The sequence below is a fragment of the Pteropus alecto genome, unplaced genomic scaffold (genome assembly GCF_000325575.1).
Source record: "Pteropus alecto unplaced genomic scaffold, ASM32557v1 scaffold120, whole genome shotgun sequence".
Lineage (NCBI taxonomy): Eukaryota > Metazoa > Chordata > Mammalia > Chiroptera > Pteropodidae > Pteropus > Pteropus alecto.
The window spans coordinates 988,034-1,006,256 of NW_006430061.1; the positions used below are offsets into that span (position 1 = coordinate 988,034).

The 18,223-nt window shown below is 47.5% G+C and overlaps 1 protein-coding gene across 9 annotated transcripts in view; it reads left to right on the forward strand.

Moving 5' to 3' along the window:
- Positions 1-18,223, forward strand: part of PLEKHA7 (pleckstrin homology domain containing A7) — a 123,089-nt gene that overhangs the window by 88,621 nt on the left and 16,245 nt on the right. For all 9 annotated transcript variants that reach the window (XR_003046128.1, XM_015589625.2, XM_025046373.1 and 6 more), the window contains 7 exons: positions 537-590; positions 9,960-10,028; positions 10,204-10,284; positions 10,879-11,028; positions 11,625-11,726; positions 16,619-16,727; positions 16,872-17,098. Coding sequence is in view for 8 of the 9 variants with exons in the window: in XM_015589625.2 (XP_015445111.1) it covers positions 537-590; positions 9,960-10,028; positions 10,204-10,284; positions 10,879-11,028; positions 11,625-11,726; positions 16,619-16,727; positions 16,872-17,098 (792 nt within the window). In the remaining variant the exon portion in view is untranslated. The remainder of the gene's footprint in view (positions 1-536; positions 591-9,959; positions 10,029-10,203; positions 10,285-10,878; positions 11,029-11,624; positions 11,727-16,618; positions 16,728-16,871; positions 17,099-18,223) is intronic.

The following is an 18,223-nucleotide window of genomic DNA, read 5'->3' on the forward strand; positions in this document are numbered from 1 at the left end:
TTCCAGCGGCTGCTAGTGTTCATTGTTCTGAAATCCAAGGTCATAAAGGACCTCCCCGGGTATCCTAGGTCAGCTCCCTGCCTCTTTCAGGCATTTATCCATATGAATTGGGGTCATTTTGCTTCATGCATGTGAATGACCCATTGCAAAAGTTTGATGGCAAGAATCGGAGCAGAGGTAATCGATGGGCCCCTAGCTCAGGTGTGGCATGTCCTCTTCCAAGTAGACTTGTCAAGAGATCACCTCCACCTCAGTGGCATTGCTGTCCTAGCCCTCTGGTGGGATGTGTGTCCCCTCAACTAATGAGGGCACTAGTTGGCTTTCTCTACAGTGACCTGCAAGATCCACCGTGCTGAAAGAGGGCTCTGAGCTGCACTGAGACATATGCGCTTCCTCTGTGGTCCTGGATGTTTTGGTCTGCTGTGGTCCCTTGTCCCTGAAGCTGTGCAATGTAAATAATTCATACATGAAACCCTGAGTTATAGAAACCCTTGGTGTTCATAACTGGCTTTTTTGTTTCTATGCTTCACTTGAAGGCTGATGATACCTACCTCCAGCTGAAAAAAGACCTGGAGTATCTGGACCTAAAGGTGAGTAACATCTGGGTTCTTGCTTTCTTTGGGTACTCACCTTTCTGAGAGTGTCAGCCCCATGGGAGCCGAGCCCCAGCCAAAGGCAGTACAGGTGTTTACCCTAACTGTATCCTAAATGAAGATGTCTGCTGTCTGAATCATAAGAGTTTTATTTCTTACAGCCTTAAACTCTGGGCTCAGTTTCTTGTGGATTCTGCTGTAAGGTATCTGACTTACAGAATGAGGACACAGGATTCTGATTTCTTTCTGTCCATGGTCAAAGCCAAAAGGTTCCTCCAGATGATAACCAATTGCTTCTTCAGAACTTCCAGTGGGGCGGGGGTGAGTTTTGTTCATAGGGCGCCACTGATGTGTGTTTTCAGCTTCAAGTAGTTTGGTAGATTGTTTGCTGCTGGGGGAGAAGGTTCCGCATGGAATTATGTGGCTCTAAAGGGCTCTGTAGTATCCCATCCCCATTTAGGAGATGATCACTGGACTCTTCCCTGTAGGTGATAAAGCTTCAGGCTATAAATCAGCCTCTATAGCAGAGAGAGCGAATGAGAAGCATCCTGCCTGAAAGGGCTGCTATTGTTTCATCTGCAGAGCTCTCTGAAATTCCCCACTGTGAAGAGCACTTCTTATGCCTCAGCCATGCAACAGACTGCGAGAATGTGGCCTTTAATTTAAACTGTGGTATGAGAGGATGTGTGAGGGGCCCATGGAAGGACACCCAGGTGACTGCCACAGAGGCATGCCTCCACCAATCCCTGATGGACCTGGCTTGAGATATGTTTAACATGGGAACCGTCATCCAGCTTTGTAGAAGCAGGACTATGAGCATTAGGCCTTATGGCAGCAGATGGGGGCCTCCTCATGATGAAGCCTTTGTTTAGAAATCGACTATTTAACTTCTCGGTCTGCTGAATGCTTGCTGTGTACCCAGCCATGGAGGAACCGAGGGGAGATGCAAAAGAAAAATTGAAGCTCTCTGGGTTAGGGATAGAAAATATCCCTCAAATAACAGTCTTATTTATAGTGAGTGTGCAAAGATCCATGTGGCCCAGTGCTCAGAGCTGAGATAATGAAGGTGACTGTGGGTTGCAGGGCGGGGAAGGCTCCCGGAGGAGGCCGCATGTACGTGGAGCCTTGAAGAGCCAAAGGGTTTGGGTTGGGGATAAAGGGAAGGGGACGGCCAGAGCCCAAGAGAACTAGGGTGAGGATGGTGCGGCTAGGAGGTAGGGATAGTGAGGGAGGTAGGGACAGGTCATCCAGGTTCCCAATTCTATCCCAGGCTTTTGGAAGGAAGGTATAGTGAGCAAAAGTCTGACTTGGCTTTGGACATGAGCAAAACAAGGTTCTCTCACAACCAGTGCACATTAAGCTTATGTGGCGTGAGTGTAGTAGTGATGCCTCAGGGTACACAGTGCTCAGCATGGTGGGGTGGGCTAAGTGGGCAGTCCAGACCATCCTCCTGGGCCCTGATGGAACAGGGCGGGGTCCTTCCACCACACCCACCATCCCCACTGGGCCTGGGGAGAGGTCCACCAGCCCCCAGCCTACAGCTGCCCTGCGTGCTGCCACATCCACAGTCCCTGGCCTTCCTGACCACCAGTCACCATGTTGCCTGCTCGGTTCTTCTCACCCCTGCCCTGGGGCCATGCATTCGTCACAGAAGTATTAGAGCATCCACCTACCGCGGCCCCTGGCAGAGGCTTGGCTCAGCAGCTACACAGGTGTACCATGAAACACTCTTCACAGTACTTGATGCACAGTGCAGGAAAGAATAAAGTGCCTGAGCCAGAATTAGTGGGAATATCTGTCTTTTGGTTCCTGTTTGTATTGGATAGCTGAAACTTACAGTTGGCCCTCCTGGAAGGAAGATCCAGCTCAGGTTTGTTTAATTTCAATATTGTAGAATTTAGTTAAAGAGGATTTAGAGAGAGAAAAACTGAGGCACAGGATAGAAGAACAGAGCCAAGAGTTCCTGTGTGTCCCGACCCCCAACAGAAGCTAATAACAATAGAGGGCATAATGTGTGCCAGCGACTGTGTTTTACTCCTATTAAGTTTGTAACCCCGCAGTAGCCCTGGAAGAGAGGTGATGGCATCTGTTGGTTACTGGGGCTCATAGAGATAAATGGCTTTCCCAGGACCACATAAGTAGTTACTGGGAAGTCTGTATTTGGGTGTCGCTCTGACTCTGAAGCTCATGTTCTTAGTCGCCTTGCCTCCCAGCCCCTCTTAAAATGCTGCTTCTGCTACTGTGGACCCAGAGGAACTGAGTTTCTGATGGAACTGAGCTAGGAAATGTGTTCGATGTGATAGAGGCAAGGTGCACCCCTGGGGTGTTTCACTAGCTAGGAGCTGTGTGTGCCCAGAACATCAGTAATTGTAAATTGTCACTATTTGTCATGGGAAACAGTTGTGTTGATACCAAAGTTTCCCTGGCCTTATAGCTGTTGCTCCAGTTGCTGGCTCCTCTCCGAGAACTAGTCCCCCAGATGAACTACACCAGCAGCACGTGTGGGAGGAGATGTGGGGTTGGTGCTGCGTGTGAGTCATCAGTCTGGCATGGCTGCCAGGAGAGCTGACACCACCTTGGCCTCCCTCCAAGGGACAGGGTGCCCAGATCAGGGAGGCAGTGGGTCTGCTCTGACCCAGCTGGGGTGTGGGGTTCCCGGATGAGCATCTCACCTCAGGATCCAAATGAGGGAAGGGCTGGAATCAAAGGAGAGGTGTTGAGGGCCTGCAAGAATCGTGGCTGAAGGGTGTGTTAAGCAGGATGCTTTTGTTTGCAAGTGTCTGAAGCCCCAATCAACCTGCTAAGCCAAAAAGGGAATATATGTTCCAGAGGCTGTGTACCAGGTGCGCAGGCCATGTCATCACTTCCCTTGCCTCCACATGGCCAGGGAAGATGACCACCCACAAACCTAGGGTCACTTCCTTTCAGCCTAGCCTCTCCCGGAGTAAGGGAGAGGGGTCTCTAGTGGGAGGGCATGCTGGGCAGCAACAAATAGCAGCAGCCAGCACAGCTCCAGTGCAGAATGGTCGAAGGTAAGGGTGACTCAGGGAAGACATAGAGACAGTCTATAAAGCTCTGAAATGTTGCCCTAAGGAGAATGTAAGACCAGTGGCGAGTAGCTATAAGTTGACAGGTTTCATTTAGTAGAAGAAAGACTTCTAAAAGGGTCACCACAGGTTGCGGCGAACTCCCCCTTACTGGGGTGTACCCAAGGTTAGAGAAGCACTGGGTGGGATGAGTGACTGGGTCAGGAAAATCCTGAGACCTACTGGCTCTTAAGATTCTATGACATGCTAGACAAAATGAGCTGCTTATTGGCCCAGCTGAGGTCCCTGGGATGAGGGCCTCTGTGGACAGAGTTGAAAGGGCCTGGATGTGGAGATCATGATGAGCACAGCCTCTACCAGTAAGGAGGTGAGCCTCTTTGTAGGACAGTCTCCCTGCCTCCCCCAGTTTGGCCTAGGGTACCACTTGTCCCTGCCCCAAAGGCCATGGACTTAAGAATCCAGAGCCCATTATCCCCACCATCAGCAGATGCTCAGCTTCCGGAATCGGTGGTGTTTGCTCCCCACATGTTGTGGAGGCTTTTCTTTCTGAAGTGAGCATTCCTGTCATAGTGCCAAGTGATCACACAAAGGCATATTCCACCAGCTTAGAAGACAACTGTATTAATGTTCTTTTTAGAAATGTTTATTTCTCTGGCATTTTACTTGGTGGTACCAGAGTAGAAAGGACTCCACATTGATTAAGAATCTGTTCCTGCCTAGCAGTGTCTGCGCACTTGACGGTCACTATCTCACGCAGTCTATCTCAGCATCTTTGAGCGATAGGAATTATTATCTGCACCTTACCAACCAGGAACCCAAGTATTGAGAGGTAACTTCTGCAAAGTTATATGGCTGGAATTCAACCTGTGACTGACTCCACACCTGCCTTCTTGTTTCCGTGTACCATGTACTTCGCCCACCCTAAAGGTGTATTCACTGAATTGTATTTCTGGCATCAATGTGCTGCTCTTTAAGACCTGTACCCCAGCTGCGTCTGAAGTAGGTGTGTTGGAGTTCCCTGTTGACACCATGAATTGTTTTTATGCAGCTATGAAGCTAGGATGGGGAGGTGGAGGGGAGGGTATCTGCAAGCCGCTCAGGTGGTGCCTTTGTAGGTAGAGCAGGTTGCACTCAACCCCAGAGAGACCCTTGTGCCTGGTGAGGCAAATATCATCAGTGGCTCCAGATACCTGACCTCCAGGCTCTTTCTGACTATTTGAGCCTGAGATCAAGGCTTCTCTGTCCAGGGTCTGTTTCCCTGAACAAAGTTAAGAGCAAAGTTTCTTAAATTGTGATCAGGATCACCTGAGAGCTCGATTAAAAAAAAAAAAATTGTGGATCTGGAGGGTTCTGTTGAATTAGAGCCTCTGGAGATGTACTCAGAATTCTGCATTTTTAAAAATTAAGCTTCGGGGTGACTCTTGTGCACACTAAAATTTGAGGTCTGTTGTTCTGGAGCAGAGATTATTAACCTGGGCCATGAGCTAAAACAACAAGGGGAGCCATTTAGTTGAATATCGGTGATTGGACCCTATCCCTTAGAGACTCTGATTTAATTGATAACACTCAGATATTACTCTTAAAAAACAAACAAACAAAAACAAACAAAAAACCTCCCTAGGGGTTTCTAATGTGTAGCCATGGTTGAGAAACATTGTTTCACAGCAGTGGTTCTCAAAGTGTGATGCCAGACCAGTGGCATCAGCAATACCTGCAAATTTGCTAGAAATACAAAGTCTTGAGTCCCATCCCAGACTTGCTGAGTAGCAACCTCTGGGAGTAAGGGCCAGAAAATTTGAATATTAAAAGCTTGTCAGTTGATTCCAAAGCATGCTAAAATTTGAGAGCCACTTTTAAGAATCCCGATGCCCAGGCCAACTACATCCAAGTCTCATGGAGTTGGGACTCAGGCATCAGTATTTGTAAAAGCTCTTGTGTGATTCCAGTGTTCAAGCCAGGGCTGAGATGCACTGTTGTAGTGGGTCGGACAGTCCTTCCCCAAAGGAGCTGTAAGCATTTGGGACCATTGGTAAGACATAATTATTTAGATGCAGCACAGGTGTGGTGGAGGCGAGGGTCTCAGAGACTAATGATGGTTCTGCTCTAAAGTAAATATTTGGTACCTTACAGCAGGGGTCCCCAACCCCTGGGCCACGCCTGTTAGGAACCAGGCCACACAGCAGGTGAGTGGTAGGCAAGTGAGCAAAGCTTCATCTGTACTTGCAGCCGCTCCCCAGAGCTAGCGTCACTGCCTCAGCTCCACCTCAGATCATCAGGCAATAGATTCTCATAGGAGCACCAGTCCCTGGTGCGAAAAAGGTTGGGAACCACTGCCTTACAGTATGTGAAGAGAGAGGACAAAGTAGGAGCAAAGTTCCCTCTTACCTTCTGCGGCAGTACCTGGAAGGAGATGGGCAATGAACTTGGCATTCTCATGTAAGGTAGCCTGCACAAAGATCCTTCAGGCAGAACTTGTTATTCTCCATTTCATAGACATGGGTACTGAACTCCAGAAAGGTCCAACAGCTGGGAAGCAACCCAGGCAGACTGAGACCCAGTCACTGAATTGGAGAGCTCCACATTCTCGAGATTCCCCTTGCCAGTTCCCCAAATTCTGGCTCTTTCAAGTGTCATTTGATGTCTCACCTGTTACGTTTTGTTGTATTTGCCTTTTTTGTTTGGAACAGATAAAAAATAATGAACCTTTGATCAACGTGCTTTACAAAGTGCTGAAGAAGTCAGCACTGGGCTGTCGGCCCAGGAGAAGCGTAAGATGATCTGATCTGTGTCTCCAAGCGGGGCCATTCCATTGCTTCTGGCTCAGTGCCGACTCCATCACTTGCTTAACCAGGGGCCCTCCTGACCACCCCCAGGCTTCCTGCAAGTCATTTCGGTTTATTTTCTTTCTATTCAAGCTCCCTTCAGAGTTGTGGCTGGTACATCAGGCTGAGCCTCTCATCTGTGGCGTTCTGTGACTCCATCCTTTGTGTTGCCACAGGGGTGGGGGTTGGGGGGACTTGCCTAGCTTGCTACTAGCTTGTGCTGTGTTCCCATTCTTGCTCGTCTGCCTCCATGATGCGGGCTGACCTAGACAGAGACCAGCATGGTCTGGGTAGTCAAGCATGAGTTCCTTGGGAGGGAGCAGCAGTTCTTGGTCACATTGGAGGATCTGGGGTGTCCTCAGATTCCACCATGGCCCTGGGATTGGGGTGGCTCTTCGGAGCAGGATGTTGATGTCTAGAGCGGGACTAGAACAAAATGGGTGTCTCCCACCCCCCCTCTGACTGATGCAGAAGTACTGAGTGAAATATGGCCAGCTGTTGCATTCCAGGGGAGCCTGCAGGCTGGGAAGCAGGTGCTGAGTCCAGTCATCTCGGATTCTGAGGAAAGGTGTCTGGGGATGTGGAGGAGACTGAGATGCCTGAGTGGCCTTCGATGCCTTTCTGAGGCAGACCCTCTTTCAAATGGATGAGTGCCCACTGACTCACTTTTTTTGGTGATGGTGATGTTGGGGACCCATAGTTGATGTTTTAAATGGATTTAAACATTGCTAACACAGAGCACAATTTTAAAAGGAAAATTAGATGTCACACACTACTGGATATGTCTTAGTAGCCTCAGCTGTTTGGAAAAAGATAAATTCGGAAGCTTAAAGGACCCCTGAGCTGTATAACCACTATCACGAAGCCCACACTCTAAGGCCCGTGGCCTTTACACCGTAGGAGGGGGTGTCGGCCCTGAGCACAGCCAACTCACCTTGCTTTGCTACATTCACAGACTCACTAAGCAGATATATGGTGGGCCCTGGCTGGGCTTTGAGGATACGCAGAAAGTAGGTCAGAGTCCCCACCACCACCCCTAATTTGGTTAGTATCTAGTGAGGGGAGACAGAATGTATCACCTGATGTACTAAGGCCCAGTAGTTATGGGAGACACAAGAAGTGGGAGGGTCTCCCCTGAAGGGCACCAAGCCCAGCTAGAGGGAGGGAGACGGGGAGAAGCACCAAGAGTGTCACCTGTGTTGATTTCCTAATTCTAACAGACTCAATCTGAGTTCCAGTTCCTAACCCGCAGCGCTTTAAAAGCAGCACATTAAAAGGGGGCAAGAGAAAGCTACCTCTTAGGAAAGAGGGTCTGCGAATATCCTGAGACATAAAAGAAACGTAATGTCAATCTAAAATAAAAATTAAGGCCCAGAAATTTGAGAGTATTTATCAAGAAGCAAATAGTTCTAAAACACTAGCTTCTGAGAAATTCTCTATTATTGATTTTTGTAATGACTATGATTCATCCAAAAAGTTGAATTTATATTCAGTATTCTGCGAAGGCAGCGAAGGGCATACTTTTAGTAAGCTTTCCATCAAAAAGTTTAAAAGATTTGGCTTTCTCAAAATGCCTTTTTTGTGTAGAATACATCATTTCTGATGGTGCTGGATAAATGAGGCATCGCTCAATTAGATTCTGTGCCTTGCTATTTCAGCATCAAAAAGATATCATCTGTAAAAAGCTTCAGTGAAATAAGGTGAAGAGTTTTGCTAGGAGGAAGCATCTCCAAAGCATATCTCATTTTGAAAATGATTCTTTCCCAGGAAGCGAGCCAAGAGTCAGCCCCTTGGAGGGTAAACAAACTCATTGCCCTCTGCTTTGATGGACTTGTGACACAGTGAAGACTCCCCTGCCTTTACCTGCTGGGTTCTCCGGAGTTTAAAGGCCTAAGTCCTGCCTGTTTGTGGTTCACCAGCATTAATGCCATTCTTCCCCTCTCCCTCTGCCCTTGCAGGAGCCAGCACAGTCTGTTTGTGTGTGATTGCTGTAGTCACTGTGTTCGTGACTGTGTGTATACGTGTATGTACACATAATCTCCCAGTTCGAAGAGCAGAATTTGGCTGGAGTTCTGCTTTTTCCAGGAACAATACAGCATTGACTTATAAGTCTTTTCTTTTGGCCTACTCGCAATACAATAAGCATTTGCCAAGTACCTTCCAGTGTACCAGGCCTTATGCTCTAGGCTAACTTTACCAAGACAAAAAACAGACAGTGGTCCCTGCCCTCTACTATGTGACCAAAGGGGACATGGGAATGGGTGGGTGTGGGTCTGCAGCCAGACTCAGTCCTCAGGCCAAGGCATGGAGAGGGTATTCTCCCTGGATCTTTGGGTTTATTGACGACGATTGTCAGGGAGAGAGGAAGTGCAGGACAGTTGGGCACATGGGTGGCATGAGTACTGAGAAGAATGATTGCTAATATATTTCTGCTTCAGATTCACATTTACAAACTTACTGGACCACCCAGATGGATTGGGGGGAAAGCAAGGACCATCCAGGAGTTGTCTGTCCATCCACACTGGAACCCTCTGCATAGTATACATGCCACTTATCTCAGCCATGGTTAGCCACATCCTGCATGTCCCTGGTCAGATGTGCAAAATGGAGTTCAGTGAAACAGCCTTCCCTAAACAGGGCACATTTAGCCAGGCCATTCCTGACCGTGGCTTGGCCATGGAGGGGACATCTGTGAAAAAGTCTCCCATCCCCTGCACAGCTTTTGGCAAGAAGAAGATTTGGGGGAAATGAAAAATGGGCTAAAGACTTGGATTTAGCTTCATGGGGGTCAGTGAAAGATGGACAACATGTTGCCCACATTGGGTCAAAAGAGGGATGGGAAATGAAATTCTACCGGCACATAAGTTTGGCTGATTTTTGTCTACTGCTTCGTGGTTTCCTTTCTTCAGAGGGCAGGGTAGCTTGTAACTTACACAAGTACAACCTAGCCCCAGTTTTTCAGGGATCACTTGAAAACCCCAGCCAGGAATTGTCCAGGTTTCTTCTTCCCTTGGTCAGATCCTCTTTGCAAATAATGTAGAATGAAGAAGGCTGACCTTACTCATGGGAGGTGGGCTGTTCAGAAACTTCCTTAAACTAAGGCTTGACAATGCCTAGAGGATTTGCTTGTTCCTTCTCGTCCACCCACCCCACTGCCCTGGACAGGGGTCATGGACTTCCATCACTTGTGTTTGACCCCAGATTTGGTAGCAAAACTCTCTTACTGGTGGCAAATATTCCAAGATTCATATTGAACTCATTTGAGCAAGTACAAGCTTCTACAGTTAATACTGTAACTTGAACATCTACATTTTCTTTGAAAAGTTTACAAGGGCTACTAGGATTACAAAAAGATTTTGTTTTTTGCCCCTTCTGTGCCGTGACCTTACTTGCCACTGCCAAGATCTCCACGCCCATCCATCGTGAGCTAACTTTCCTTCCCGAGTTCCTATCTCAAACCCCATGGTTAAATCTCCTTTAAATTGTTCACCTCCCAGATGACAGGCCGGGACCTTCTCAAAGATCGAAGCCTGAAGCCAGTGAAGATTGCTGAGAGCGATATTGACGTGAGTGACCAGAGTGACAGGCTGACCCCTCAGCTGCCTGCTGCCCTCAGACCCGGGGTGGGCAGCTTCAGGCAGAGTTTGGATGATTCCATAGCCAAAGGCTTTCTGATGACACTGCAGGGCCAGCCCCTTTCCTCACCATCCCAGGCTCTCTCCAACCTGTTCTTGCTCACAGGTCAAACTGAGCGTCTTCTGTGAACAAGACAGGATCCTCCAGGACTTGGAAGACAAGATACGAGCCCTCAAGGAGAACAAAGTATGTATCAGTTTTGCGTGATCTTAGGCTGGTGGAGTGGAGGTTTGTCTTTTCTCAGTCATAGACCAGATTGTATCAAACGACACGTTGTATCAAACGACATCTTCTAGGTTCTAGGCTATGGAGGAAGGAAGTCTGGATGGGAGGGCAGGAATGGGCTGGGGCAGAATGGAGGGGGCCACTGATATTTAGCCTCTTAGACACTTAGTGTTATTTTTTTTCTTTATTACATTTTAACAAGGCATTATATTTGTGATGCTGAAGGTTTATAACATGGCCTTTGTCCCAGGAGCTTAGTTTTCCACCAACTCTGATTTATCCTCATTGTTTATCCTATAAGGAGTTGATGGCCTTGTGCCTACTTTGTAGATGAGGAAACTAAGGCACAGAGCTGTTAGATGACTTGCTCCAGGCCACTCAGTGGGCAGGGTCAGAGTTGGAACCAGAAGCACTGACTCTCAGGCCCCAGCTGGACACTGGCCCCTTCAGCCACAGTTAGAATCCAGCAGGTTTGTTTAGTTGCTGGGATGGTGTGGGGAGGCCTCCAGGGACTGTCCTGCTATTGTCTTGCTCTTTGACCCTTGCCTGGTGCAGGACCAGCTAGAGTCTGTGCTGGAGGTGTTGCACAGACAGATGGATCAGTACCGAGACCAGCCCCAGCACCTTGAGAAGATTGCCTACCAGCAGAGGTTGCTGCAGGAGGACCTTGTCCACATCCGGGCAGAGCTCTCCAGAGAGTCCACTGTGTGTAGAGGGTGTGGTGGGTGGCAGACACTCCCCCTCAGGTCGGGCTGGGCAGGGGGCTGCTGTTCTCATCTCCCAAACTATAGTTGAATTCGCCAATTCAGGGGCGAGAGTCTTGAGTACCAGAACTTCTGCAGGCTGCCTCCTGACAGTAGCTTACCTTGTCTAGAGGTAACATATCTATCTCTACCAGTGCCTTTGGGTCCTTTGCATCAGTGACTCCTGGATGGCTGTTGTGGCACCCAAAGGACCAGATTTCTCACACCAACCTGCAAGGCTATTCCCTGCTCTGTGTACAGTTAATTTGACGACATCAGAATTTCCACTTTATTCGTTCATCTGATGTGATACAGGCCCTTTTTGCCAGGGCCAGGAACCAAAGCATCCCCAAAGGTAGAAGAGGGGACAGTACAGGTGGCCAGAGTCAGAGTGATGAGAAGACAACCCTTGTCTCTCACCAGGCCTGCCCAAGACCTATGGGACACCCCTTCCCTCTTCCCCTGGCTGGGTCAGCAATGGTCAGGAGCATAGGTGCTCATGAGGCTTCTGGGGGCCAGGGGACAACTAAGAATCAGAAGTGTTTCCTTGGCCAACAGGAGATGGAGAATGCCTGGAATGAGTATCTGAAGTTGGAGAGTGATGTGGGACAGCTGAAGCAGACCCTACAGGAGCAGCACAGAAGAGCCTTTTTTTTCCAGGTGACCCAAGGGCTCTTCATCTCCTCTGAGCTCTGATTTCTTCTGAGAGCCCCACCCAGGGCCTTCTCTTTCTCCACCCGGATGCAGCCTGCTCCCCACCCCAAGCTCTCCCTTGGGGATCCCGTCCCCTAACCAGGCTGTGATATTCAGCCTCCCCACAGTTCCCCTGCCTCTCTGCTCTCAGAAACAAGTTCTCGGGCATTTTCGTAAGGGTTTTACTACTGATCATTTGGAGAAACAGCTCCAAGAGGAGACAAATACCAGCCTTGAGAGCATTATAGAGACTTGAGAGTGATCTGTGTTCCTTGGTTCTTGGCCCGTCTTCGGTTTCTATTTACTCAGACAGCAGCAGGAAGCCCTGCCCACTTCCTTTCTCCAGTTCCTGAAGACAGATGTTATCAAGCTTTCACCTGAGGAGGTAGTGTGAATCCAGGTCCATGGAGGTGCCTCTCGGCTCTAGGCAGTCACTAGCATTTCTGAAGGCTAGGCCGGGAGAATACCCATCATTGTGGCCCCTGCCCCACTTAGGAAGGGCAGCCTTAGAGCCCTGCCTCCTCTATCCTTAAAAAGCAGGCCACCTGTTGACAGCTGCCTCTGTCCCCAAAGGTGAGAGAAGAAAGGCCCTGTGTGGTTAAACCTTGCTGCTGCCCACTGTTCCCTCACTATGGTGCCCAGCCAGGCTCTCACTCCACCCTCAACTTTATAACAAAATAACCTGTTTTCCAGCCCAACTTCAGATCTGTATCTCTTCTTTCAGGGTGCTAATATAAATTCGATTTATTTGAATTCAGCAAACATTGATTGAGGCTTCTTATGTATGAGGCACCATGCTGGGCCAGTTTTGGTGTTAGACTTGCTAATTGATGAACTAGTTCTAGGCTCTTCATTAAAATGATTAATGGGTGTGTTGATCCTCCTGATATCAGCCTCACCCCAAAAAATGACTGGAATTCGGGACTGGGAGGCTTTTCCCAGGCCTTGCTATCCCTCCACTCACTATTCTGAGCTGGTTCCAGGCAACCTGTCCAGGGCCATGTTGAGGAGACTCTTGCCTGTGGCTCAGGGCCAGCCTGCTAGGTTCCCTAGAACTTAAATGTCCCCTCTTTTCCCTAATAATTCCTCCCCCCGCCTTTTTTTTTTTTTTTTGTATTTCCAGAACTTAGCATAGTAGCTTGAAAATACTAGGTGAATATTGCTGACAAAGTCCTTGAAATGATTATTTCTGGTTACTAGTTCCTTAAACCGTCCTGTCATATCTATCTACTTGGACTTCAATGAACCACATTAGTTTTAGCAGTAATTTTTTTAGCATTTCATTCCTTACGTTTTTATAATTATACAAATAATAGATGACCGTATCTCTTTGAAAAGGCCAACCAATGAGAAGCAAAAAGAAAAAATAAACAAAAGTCTTCTTCCCCTTTCTGCCTCAGACCACCACCTACCCCGCATATGTATGTCACGAGTGCCATCAGTGTGTAGCGTTGCCTTTCTGACCATTTCCTGTGCATTTCCAAACATGCACACACATAGAATTGTGTAATTTATTTGGGGATGGGAGTTGGGTTTACTTTAAGAGGAATCACACTTACACATTGTTCCATAACTCTTTGTCATCACCTTGCGTTGTGGGGATCTTTCCTGGAAAGATACTTCCAAATTTAAGCTGTCCAATATGGTAGCTATTTAAATTTAAACATAAATTAATCAGAATTAACTAATAATAGAAATCTCTTTCTCAGTCACACTAGAATCATTTCAACTGCTCAGTAGCCAGCCATATGTGGCTAGTGGAGGGCTACTATATTGGACAGCACACAGATGATAGAAGATTTCCATAACCTCAGAAAGTTGTACTGGGCATTGTTGGCCTAAGTAAATGAAATCAAATTAGTTCTTAACCACTGTGTAGAATTTCATAGTCTAGATATTCTGTATTTTAATTAGCCATTCATTTTCTGATGGGCATTTTAAATTATTTGTAGTGTTTTGCTTTTATAAATGATGCCACAGTAAGCGTCTATGTAACTGCCGTTTCAACTTATTTATTAGCATTTATCTAAGATAGGATTCTAGGAGTGGACTTGGTGAGTTGAGATGAGTATATATCTTCGTTGTTGACAGATAGTGCCAGAACACTCTCTGAAAGGCTGTACTCATTTGCTCTCTCACCCACAGTGAATGAGAGTACTGAACCTATCTACCCACATCTCTCCAGCATTCGATGTTATCAGTCTTTTTAATTTTTGCCCGTCTACCTGCTGAAAAGGACATCTTGTTTTAATTTGCATTTATTTAATTACTGGTAGGTTAAACATCTTTTCATATAGTCATTAGCCATTTATATTTCTACAGCACCTTATTTTATGGTAATTTGGTATACAACAGGCCCAGAAACCATTTTTCCCCTCCAAAAAACAAATGGGTACAACATACAGGTTTTGTCACAGACTCGCTGGAGAACTTAGCCCTGTGTGTTACTAAGACATAGGCCAGTTTGAATCCTGTTCCCTCCAGCTTGATTTCCATCCAGCTTGGTGGCATTGCTCAATGACCTGGGAAGCTCACAGAGCCCTTCTTTGAGCAGGCTCTGTGCTAACTTCTTTGGTGTAATTCTAGGCCGGGCAAGCTGTCAGAGTCCTGAATAAAATCAATGATGCTGGAGATATGCTTATGGCCCCAAACACATTCACAGTAGTGAGGCCTGGAAACTTGCCTCCCTAAAGCCAGGTTTGGCTGTGAGAAAATTCATAGCCTTTTCAAGTAAATACGAGTGGCTTTATTTATGAAGATTTTCATGACCACCTGGGCAGGGAAGCTAGAGGATAAAAGAACATCCAGGTAACTGGGTGAGAGGCAGTGGCAGGTGTCCCTAGTTCGGGGCGATGATTTCAGGCTTCTGCTGAGTGTAGCACACAGGAGCCTTCCTGCCCAGTGTGGTGTGAGGATACAGGAATGAAACCCCACCTCTTTGCTCCCCAAAAGCTTCCTTCAACTTGTCATTAAGTTCTGAAATTCCATCTCTCTTAGAGAAAGAGTTTCTCTGGCCTTTGCTCCTCTTCTCTTACATGTGGGGATGACAGAGAGGCAAAGTGGGGCTGGGTTGTGAACTGACAGGTAGAAGTATGCCAGGTAGACTGCCAGAGGAGGGGAGAGAAAGAGTTGATTTTTCATTCCATGTTCCTCCTTCACCTCTTCCCAGCACTCTACCTGGGGACTTCTGTTCTTGAGATAATCACATTAGCTTATACACAGACTCTGGGCTGAATAACATGTTTGTTTTAGGACGCTTGTACTTTAGAGAGGAGCTGAGCATCAAGGTCACTATTTGCTCGTCAGTCCTGAGGATGTATGTTGGTATTGGCAAGGTGGGGAGCGTATGAGAGTGTGAACCCCTTAGGAAGGAGGCCTCGGATATCTGTTGTCACGGCCGTTGGACAGTGTTTGATCACGGAATTCTATGTGATTAGTCCTTTATTCATTCAGTATACATGTACTGAGAATCTGCTGAGTACCTCGTCCCGTGAGATGTGTCAGGGAACACATGGTCTAACTGCAGCATTGGACAGTTCCAGTTCTCGCATGAGAGAACTCTTCCAGTCGAGGGTGGCCAGGTGCCTTGGGGAGATGGGAATGTGAAGCCTTCGTAAGTCCACAGGGATGGACAAAGGCTGTCTTCCCCCATGGTAATTTAAAAACTGAAAGAATATTGTATTTGATGTTTAAACAACTTGTTAAAAGGTGCCCACAATCCTTTAATCATGACAGACCCTGCTCACCTCTTTCTGGGGCCTCTTCCCAGCCGATTTCAGTTATAAGTTGTGTGCATATGGTTGTGTAGCCTGGCTCCTTCATTACTCAAAAAAAAAAAAAAAAAAAAAAAGCTTTATCATATAATTCGTATACTGTAAAATTCACCTTTTTAAAATATTCAATTCAGTGGTTTTTAGAATATTCAGAGTTGTGAAACTGTCCCCACATTCAATTTTATAACATTTTCATCCCCCAAAAGAAACCATGTGCCTATGAGCAGTCACTCCCCATCCCCACCTCCCCACCCTTGCTCTAGCCAACCACTGATCTACTTTCTGTCTATGGATTTTCCTATTCTGGACATTTCATATAAATGCAATCATACATTGTGTGTCTGGCTTCTTTCACCCAGCATAATGTTTTCAAATTCATCCACGTTGTAGCCTGTATCAGTTCTCCATTCCTTTTAATGGCCATATAGTTTCCACTGCCCATTGTACTCTTAACTGAACTTCAGATCCTGGGATTTAACTGTCCATTAAAAGATGCTCTTTATATTCCATGGATGGCGTAACCTCTAGTCCTTGCCTTCAGTTTCCTTTACCCATGGTTGCCTAAGATGGTCTGTTTTTTAAATCGTGGTAAAATATGCATAACAAAATTTACCACCTTGACCATTTTTAGGGGTACACTTCGGTAGTGTTAAGTGTATTCACGTCACGCGCACCCGTCTCCACAGCCCTTTTTGTCTTGCAGACCTGAACTCGGTACCCGTGAGACAACAATCCCCATTCCTCTTCTCCCCACAGACTGCTCTTTCTAGGTATCCTGACTACTCCAGGTACCTCACAGAAGTGGACTCAAACAGTATTTAAAGTCAGTCTATTTTTAAATTAGGTGAAAATAGGCAAGTTGGACGGGTGAGAGCTTCTTGGAAGTTCCTGTCCTGGGTCTTGGGCATCTTCCACGTCTGCACTTCCCTACAAAGCTGTGAAGCAGGCTTGGCTGTCGCCGTGGTGGGGTTCCCCAAGGGGATGTTTGAGGGCGAGGGCCCTGTCTGAAACGACAGCAATGAGTCCTAAGAAGAAGCTTCGGGTAAAGAGCTCAGAAGGAAATGAACCACCACCTCGTTTCCTCAGGAGAAATCACAGATACAGAAGGATCTCTGGAGGATTGAAGATGTCATTGCAGGCCTGAGTGCGAATAAGGAGAACTTCAGAATTCTGGTGGAATCGGTCAAAAATCCGGGTGAGTGGGCCATCTTCCCAGAGGTCGGCACCCGGGTGGGTGGGATGGCCCTTGGGAGGTCAGGTCTTCATGGTGTAAGTCACTCTTCTTGTCCTCTGAGGTCTTCGTTCCATCCCACCCTTTGTTTCCCTCCACGCCCCTTAGAGAGAAAAACGGTGCCTTTGTTTCCTCATCCGCCTGTGCCTTCGCTCTCGACTTCTGAGAGCAAGCCGGCCCCGCAGCCCAGCCCCCCCACCAGCCCTGTGCGGACCCCTCTGGAGGTTCGGCTCTTCCCCCAGCTGCAGACCTACGTGCCGTACCGACCTCACCCTCCCCAGCTGAGGAAAGTGACATCCCCTCTTCAGTCACCAACCAAGACGAAGCCCAAAGTTGTAAGTATTGATGAGCTGGAGCTGAGTGCCACTGTTTCCCCTCTGGCAGATAATTGTCCCTCTCTGTCCTCAGGTCAGCTTCTCTTGGGAGAGGAGCTTTGTGGGGAAACCTGGGGAGAGGACCAGCCAGAGTATTGAGCCGTGAGAAGTTAAGTATCTTGCTATTGGGTCTCAGACTCCTAGAGTTAGAAAGGCCCTTAGAGATGATCTGGCTCATCGCTCCTATTTTACAGTTGGGAAAACTGAGGCCCAGTGAGAAGTAACTGTGCTAAGTAGGTGGAATTTGTGATCTGCACCGTGCAGAGAGCTGTGTGACTGCTCCTTGCAAACCTGCAGTTACACTTGCCGTGGACAAGGAGCTCATCTCAGCAGAAGAGTCTCTTTATCTTCACCTACAGTTGAGCAGTCTGATAGATTTTAGGCTATGTTTGTCTTCGCAATAACCTTATGGAATCTGGACAGGAAGGTCAGTATCTTCATCCCACAAATAAGAGAACTGAGGCCCAAAGGTATTAAAATGTGCTTAAGGTCTCCATATTAGTGAATTCAGTTTATATGTCCTGAACATTCTCTGTGCCATCTGCCATCTAAATTGGACATTCAGTCCTGGTCACGTAGGTCTGTGACCCATGTGTTTACCTGGGCAAACACCACAGTTACCTGGCAGAGAGAGAGAGTCCAAGCCCGTCACAGAGTTTGGGAGCACAGGAGACTAAGGAAACAGAAGATGTGATCAGGTACCATGATAGCTCACATCCCCAGGGCTAGGCCAGCCTTGACTGGAGCACACAAGGTATCTGATCCAAGTGCCAGAGAAGCCACAGTAGAGGGCAGCTTGGAAGGGGGTCCTCCAGGATTTTTCCAACAAAGGCTTGGAGGAGCTCTGCCTGGGCAGCATGTGTGCCTAGGACCTCTGATGAGGTCAATGTGCAGTGCTAGCTTAAACACATAAGTCCCCATACCCCAGTGCTCACCATCTACCTGCTTCCAGCCACAGCCCAGGGCCTCGAACTAGAAGACAGGTGCCAGGACCAAGTCATTGTGAATTTCTTTATCTTGAGATCTCCTTCCGTCCCAGATCTAAGAGGCATGGAGCACCAGCCACAAAACAGGAGGTAGAAGTAG